Here is a 7,523-nt window from a genome sequence, read left to right on the forward strand (position 1 = left end):
GAAGTGTTCTATAAATTCTAGTGATAAGTCCCTTGTCAGATATGTTATTACCAAATATTTTTTCCCAATCTGTAGGTTCTCTTTTGACTCGTTTGGAGAAGTCTTTGGAAACACATAAACATTTAATCTTTAGAAGGTCCCAATCATTTGGCTTCTCTTCTGCTGTTTGTGTGTTTTGAATTATGCTTGGTAGTCTATTTATGCCATGTACTAGGGCCCTTAAATTTGACCCTAAATTTTCCTTGATGAACTGTATAGTTCTAGGTGAGACTGCTATTCTTAAAAAGACCTGTGTGGTAGTTCAGTTTGTGCGTCAACTTGGCTGGGCCTGGTTGAGTGGCTGGGCAGCTTGATGTAGTATTCCCCATGATGAGACTGGTAGACTGGTAATTAGCTCCATGGTGGAATCTACTGTGAGCAGCTGAGTAGCTGCCTTAGGGAATGTGGTCTGCTTCCTGTATATAAGCAAAAGCCTTGGGAATGGTCTCTAGTTTATGGCACACTTGGACCCTGTACATAGCCATTGTCATTGTTCAGCAGCCTGCCATGCTCTGCTGACCTTGGGATTTACAATGGACTTGAGTTAATGGCCTTCCATGTGGTTTGGTAACATCGGGACTGTGCCTTTTTACTTGTCAACCTTGGGCTTGGCAGCCTCAGCAGCCAGCAGCTGTCTAAGTGAAGAAAAGCCTCTAGCTCCAGTGGCCCGGGAGCAGGAGACAGAGCTGGACCCCAAGGTTGAGGGGCTTTCATCCAGCCCCTAGAACCAGGCACTTTGAACTTGAATTTCTAGTCTCCCAAACTGTAAGAGAATAAACTCCTGTTTGTTCAAGCCATCCCATTTGTGGTATTGAAACCAAGTAATGTCAAAACTATTTCCCCACCCTAGTTAAAACAGATAATAATTAGAACAGATAGGACCCCAGATGGGAATAGATAAGTAAACTTAATTACCCTCAACTATTTCCCCACCCTGGTTAAGACAGATGAGTAAACATAAAAAACTCAGTTCCTTAAGAACTGAATGGAACAAAAAACATTCTTTCTTGCTATTTCCTTGAGCATAGGGATAAATGTGTTAATGTGTCTTAGCAAACAACTTGAAAATTAACTCTGGCCGGTGGACATGTGCAGTGGGACAGAGAGGAACATAGTTACTGGGAACTAACACTCTCCCCTCTGCCTAAGCCCTGATCAGCTGACAGGAAGCCGGTGTGACTCATCCGGTATGAAAGCACACTGGATTAAAATGCTACTGTCCCTTTAAACTGAGGCAAAGAAAGTTCAGCCAACCATCAACCATCTCACGCCCAAATTCCTGGAATTTTTATGAATATGCATAACCCTCTCTTCTGAAATCTACAAAATTGTAATTTGATGGAGTTTTGGGGCATCAGATCTGGGTACAGACCCCTGCCTCCTTGCATTGCTGCTTTGCAATAAATAATTTTCTCTCCTCTTAATCACTCAGTGTGTAAATTGTTTTGGCCTGACTGCACACCAGGCAGGGTCCCGCATTTGGTCCTATTTCGGTATATTGTTATCAAAGCAGCACTAGGTAACCAGAACAACCTGCTTATAAGGTTGGCCTAGGACCTTGGATTTTGACAGGGTGGCCACCATTCCCAGAACTGATAAGAGTGGCTCACTGTGCTTAAACTATTTTACAAACAATATGATTTAGGCTGAACATGTACTTTCCTTCTAGGATCCTGCAATTTTGTTGCAAAGTATGAAGAAGTTGCCTTTGTGACCAGACTCCAATAAAAACCCTGGTCACTGAGTCTCTAATAAACTGCCCTGGTAGACAACATTTCATACAATTCACTCCTGGCAGAATTAAGCTTGTCCTGTGTGACTCCACTAAGAGAGAACTCTTGGAAGCTTGAGCCTGGTTTCCTCAAAATTTCGCTCCATGCACCTTTTCCCTTTGCTGACTTTGTCATGTATCCTTCCACTATAATAAGCCATAGCCATGAGTACTGCAGTGTATTAAATTACTTAGTATGGCTTTTCTACCCATAAGTCATTGTAAACTCAGTGGTGGAATGAGCAACTGAGGAGCTGATTGTAAATGTTAACCACGTGGAGTATTTCTGTTGGGTGTGGCACAATACAATGTTCTGGGAGGTGCCCACTTTCTCTCAGGTGCTTAGAGTTCTGATGCTATGATTGGCTAGTTTGACCACCCTGCCGGGCTCAAAAGGAGGCCTCCTGGAGGCAGAACTCTCTCTCTGACCGCTGGTTGAGGAAGACGTGCTGCCAAAAGAGACACGCGCCCCTGAAAGAGACAGGCATTGCTGTGAAAGAGAAGCAAGAGACACGCGTTGCTGAGTGAGACACCGAGGGACCAGCACTGCTGGGAAAGAGACTGTGAGAGACTGTTGGCTGAGGGACGTTGGGCTGGGAGAGAGACTGAGCGTTCTTCCTGAATTTGAGTTGTAGCCTGGTGCTTCCCTAATAAACCCCATAATCTGTGAGTTCTGTGTGGCCACTGCAGTGAATTATCGAACCCAGGAGAGAGGTGGTGGGTGCTTTGGGAGGAACAGTTGAAGCAAGGGCTGGAGGGGGGAGGCAGCATGTCTGGCTTGGCAGGAATAGGCCTTGGGTTACTGCTGGTAATCCTGTCTTCCTCTTGTGGGATTAGAGGAGGTCAGAAAGTGTGGCCTCCCTGCCGTTTTTGCAAGTACATTCTGCTGAATCTTGTGAGTCCTCCCAGCAAATTGATGAACCCGGCAATGGTCTTGGGGATTTCTGACACAGTTATCTAGGAAGATAATTATACTGAAATAACCTCTAACATTGGAACAAAAATTGGATGCAAAAGATGCCTCCCTTTCCCTGTCAGTTGGTCCCCTTTTCTGGGGAATTCAAATTTCATTACCCATTCCTGTTTCTAACTCCTAAACAAATGAAAACTGCGATTGATACCAATTCTGAAAATGAGTCTCAAAATCTCCCAATAGGATTTATCGTTATACTGTATGGCTACATTGTAGTTTGAATACTATTTTAAAAAGTAAAATAAAACCGTTTGATCATATTTTTTTGCAAGGTGGAAAGCACCTCAGAATTTCTATAACTCTTAAAATCCAGGATTTTAAGAGGTGGAGATTGTAATACAAACCTCAGGCAATGAGAAATAGTGTGCAGGTGCAAAGTGTCCTGTGTAGGATATAGCAAGCATCTAAATTACCAAGAGGATTAGCTTATACAGAAGGAAACAAGGGGGGCAAAGGTTGGAAAATTAAACTGAGATCTAAGGCTTCAAATGCCAAGCTGGAGAATTTGAAACTAATTTAATAAGTCTAAAGTGCCACTAGCACTGGACTACCAGCCAAAAATTTGGATGTTTAAAACACCCAGATCCTTGGAAGACAGGCCTGAGGATCTTTTTCCAAAAGGCCTCATCCACTGCCATCATCAATTCCAATGCATAGTGATCCTATAGGACAGAGTAGAACTGCCTCATAGAATTTCCAAGGCTGTCAATCCTTACTGAAGCAGACTACCTCATGTTTCTTCCATGGAGCAACTGGTGGGTTTGAACTGCCAATCTTTTGGTTAGCAGCTTTAACCACTGCATCACAGAGCCCCCTTCCAAAAGTCACAGCCTTGAAAACCCTATGGAGTGCAATTCTAATCGGCAAACATGAGGCTATCATGAGTCTGGATGGATGCAGACAGTTAACAACAACAGTAAGGTAACAAAGATAAAGGGATGCCACTGAGGCCACTGACTAGGAGAATAACAAATTCACAACTGTATTTTAGGAGTATCAATCTGGGGACAGTCCTAGCTAACCATCAAACATGTGGGTGAGGCAGTCTTGGACCTCCCAGCAGACTGCAGTCACATGAACCAAGCAAGGCAAAATGAGCCAAAGACCTGCCGGTCAACACACAGAAGCCAAAGAAGAAAGAAAGAATAAATCATTGCCGCTTGGTTTGTTATGTTGCAATAGATAACGTTAATACATTGTTTTAAGGTTAGGGACAGGTCTTAATCTCCAATCTAAAAAACCAGGAGTGATTTCCAGATTACCATCTGCCCTTTGTTTTGCCAGAAGATAGGCTAGGGCGCCTCCTCTCTTCATACTTAAAGCTGCCCGGCAGCCATATACTTGGGACATGCAGGATATCACATAATCACTGTACAGGTTTTAAGGAATGGAGCTTAAAGAATGATCCAATTCCCCAGCATACAAAGATCTAGAGTAGTGATTTGCTCAGGGTCATGCGGTAACGGCTTGAATGGACAACAGTTGAGCTTTTGATGCATAGCACAAGCATTGGTTGGTAAGAGCGCCTACCGGGTGTTCAGCTTAGGCATTTAGCATTACACACGCGCCTGTAGATTATACAAACCCCTCTGATTGTTTATCAAATTTAAAGTGGTAAATTGTTTAATGTTCTTTAACCCTGAACATGGTTTTAATTTATATTCTGAAATTTGGCTTCTTGGTGTCCTTTAAACTTTAAAAAGGAAACACCTGTATGCAAATTATATTTTGGGGTTCAATAGTTTTTTTTTTTTTTTTTCTCCCTGGCACAACTGTTCCATCTGAGTAAACTTTATTTCCCATTTACTGAAAAAGTAAGTAAGTCTTGTTTTGTTTTTCACGCTAAGTATCCCGGGGATACTCTCAGAGAGCAAAACCAAACTCAAACCCCTGCCATCGATTCAGACTCACAGCGACCTCTATCGGGTTTCCAAGGCTGCAAATTTTTACCGAAGCAGACTGTTTCATGTCTCTTCCATAAGACGGCTAGTGGGTTCAAACCCTCAACCTTTCTATTAGCACCCAAATGGCTTAACCCCTAAACCACCAGAGCTTCTTCTCACCGAATAGAGTGAGCACGAAGAGCCCAAAAACCTTAGACTTTGCTGCCACCCATTCCTGGAGGCGCTGCCGGGCCTTCTGCAAACTCCACTGCGCATGTCTGCCCACCAACTAACGTCACGCTCAGGCTACGCCCTCCCGAACGCCATGCAGGCCTACGGTAGTGCGGGGCTCGCGCGGGGCCTGCGTGCAGTTACTCAGGCATGGCTGCGGAGCTCGTGCGGCCGCTCCCTGACCTTGTTGCGCACGGCAAGTGCGCCTTACGCGGTGGACCGGTGGCCTTTGGCCGGCCCAAGGCCGCCTCGGCGCCCATTCAGTCTGTCCGCGGCAGCGGTCGTAGACTCGGCGCCTCGCCCGCTACAGCCCTATCTACGGCTCATGCGGTTGGACAAGCCCATTGGTGAGTGCGAGCGAATGCGCGGCGTAAGGGGCGGGGGAGTCCGCGGGCGGCAGTCCCAGACCCGGCCCCGCGGAGATGGCCGCATCCGATGTAGCAGGAGTCAGAGTCCAAAGGTCCGGGCTCAGATACCCTCCGGCTCAGGGACGGGACGGTCTCCAGGGGGACCCTCCAGCCCTCACGTCCATCTGGATCCAGAGCCTCCGAGGCGGGGAGCAAATTCAGTCCTGCCATAAATACTTGTTAAATGGAGAATCGAGCAGAACATTCCTTTCTCTTTAATTGCAAAGATTTACAATATTTAAGTATTTCTGCTTTCTTGATGATGTTTTATCCTAACAGCAATCCTTTAAGGCCGCTAATGCAAATAATTGAGACATTTACGACGTTGTGGAAATTAAGGCTCCTGGGCAATGCCTGACCAAAAGAATTCAGTGTTTTGATGTTGAATCCAAACTTTATTACCAGCACTACTCCTAACGCAAAAAAATTGAATTCATTAGAACGCATCTGGTGCAATGCTTAGGGACTGCCCATCAGCACACCATCGCCTCCTAAGGGAGGATTTCTGAAATAACACCTCATTATCCCTTTGTTTCTCTGAAGGAAGGTTGGGCAGTCTACTTCCGTAGCTATAGTCGAATCCAACTCGATGGCAGTGAGTTTTTGGTTTGGTTTGGTTTGGTCTGTTTCCTCTTCAGAGTACTCACCAAATCTCTGGTAGCATAGCGCCTAAGGCATCTGACTGCTTACCAGAAGGCTGACAGTTCAAACCCACTTGCCACTTCTCAGAAGGAAGGTTGGGCAATCTGCTACGCTAGAGATGTTGCTGTTGTTATGTGCCATTGTGTCGGACCTGACTGATAGCAACCCCTCCTTGGGTTTCCGAAGCGGTATCACTACGGAAGTAGATTGCCCAACTTTCCTTCTGAGGAGTGGCTGGTGGGTTTGAGCTGCCAGCCTTCTGGTTAGCAGTCAAGTGCCTTAGGCACTACGCTACCAAAGCTCCCACCCTAGAGATACCGCCTTGGAAAACCCAAGGAGGGGTTGCTATGAGTTGAATGGACTCGGGGGGCAGTGAGTTTGGTTTTCTGGTTTACTTACCAAAGCTAACTTATGCATTCATTACTTGATTGCCTCCTCCAATACAATATAAGGTCCACGTGGATGGGCCTTTTTTAAAAAAAAAATCTGCATGCTTAGATCAGTGCCTGGCATTAGTATTAAATGTATTAATAAATTCCTGCTGTTAGTTGCAGTTGAGTCCAACTCATGGATAACCTATGTGTGCAGAGCAAAACTGCTGCAAAGGGTTTTCAAGACTGACCTTTTGGAAACAGATTATCAGACTTGTCTTCCAAGGCCCTCTGAGTGGTTGGTTTCAAACTACCATTCATGCTACCTAGGGGCTGCCTACCACTTTGCTTAGCCTTGGGGATAGAAAGGTAGGGAAACTTAAACTCCTAGTCTAATTGGGAAGAGACTATTTGGTGAGCTAGGAAAGTATGGAATTAAATATGAGAGGTATAGACCAAGTGCTGCAGGAAAAATAAGTTACTGTGGATCTTCATTGTTGAGAAAAGTTTCAAGAAAAATTGTACTCCAAAGGCTGAGTAGAGAATGGAAGAGATCTTCCTGGTGGAGAAAGTATCTTTGCAAAGACCCAAGGGATGGAGTGTTGGGACACGAGCCTGATCTGGAACACCAGGTGGGTGTAGAGGGTAATGGGAGATTAGGCTGGATAAGGTCTGAACTGAAGAATGGATATTGAAGTTGTTGTTGTTGTTCGGTGCTATCAGGTTGGCTCTGACTCATGGTGACCCTACGTACAACAGAACAAAACATTGCCCAGTCCTGTGTCATCCTCACAATCCTTGCTATACTTGAGCCCATCATTGCAGCCACTGTGTCAGTCCATCTCATTGAGGGTCTTCCCCTTCTTTGCTGACCTTCTACTTTGCCAAGCTTGATATCCTTCTCAAGGGAATGAATGATACCTTCTGACTACATCACCAAAGTAGATGAGACAAAAGTCTGGCCATTCTCATTTCCAAGGAGCATTCCTACTGCACTTCTTCTAGGACAGACTTGTTCATTCTTTTGACAGTCCATGGTATTTTCCGTATTCTTGGCCAACACCACAATTCTGAACTCCAGCAAATCTAAATAATTTTTTTTCTTTTTTTTTTTTTCTTTTTATTAGGATTTGGGTGAAGATTTACAGAGTAAATTCACTTTTCATACAGCAGTTCACATATACTTTGTCTCATGACATTGACCAA

General features: G+C 44.8%; 1 protein-coding gene across 1 annotated transcript in view; it reads left to right on the forward strand.

The window, feature by feature from the left end:
- Nucleotides 1-4,991: 4,991 nt before the first annotated feature.
- Nucleotides 4,992-7,523, forward strand: part of COQ2 (coenzyme Q2, polyprenyltransferase) — a 57,204-nt gene continuing 54,672 nt past the window's right edge. The window contains exon 1 of the mRNA XM_007946835.1: nt 4,992-5,244. Coding sequence (XP_007945026.1) covers nt 4,992-5,244 — 253 coding nt within the window. The remainder of the gene's footprint in view (nt 5,245-7,523) is intronic.

The sequence above is a fragment of the Orycteropus afer genome, unplaced genomic scaffold (genome assembly GCF_000298275.1).
Source record: "Orycteropus afer afer isolate SDZICR_OR568_19922 unplaced genomic scaffold, OryAfe1.0 scaffold00172, whole genome shotgun sequence".
NCBI lineage: Eukaryota > Metazoa > Chordata > Mammalia > Tubulidentata > Orycteropodidae > Orycteropus > Orycteropus afer.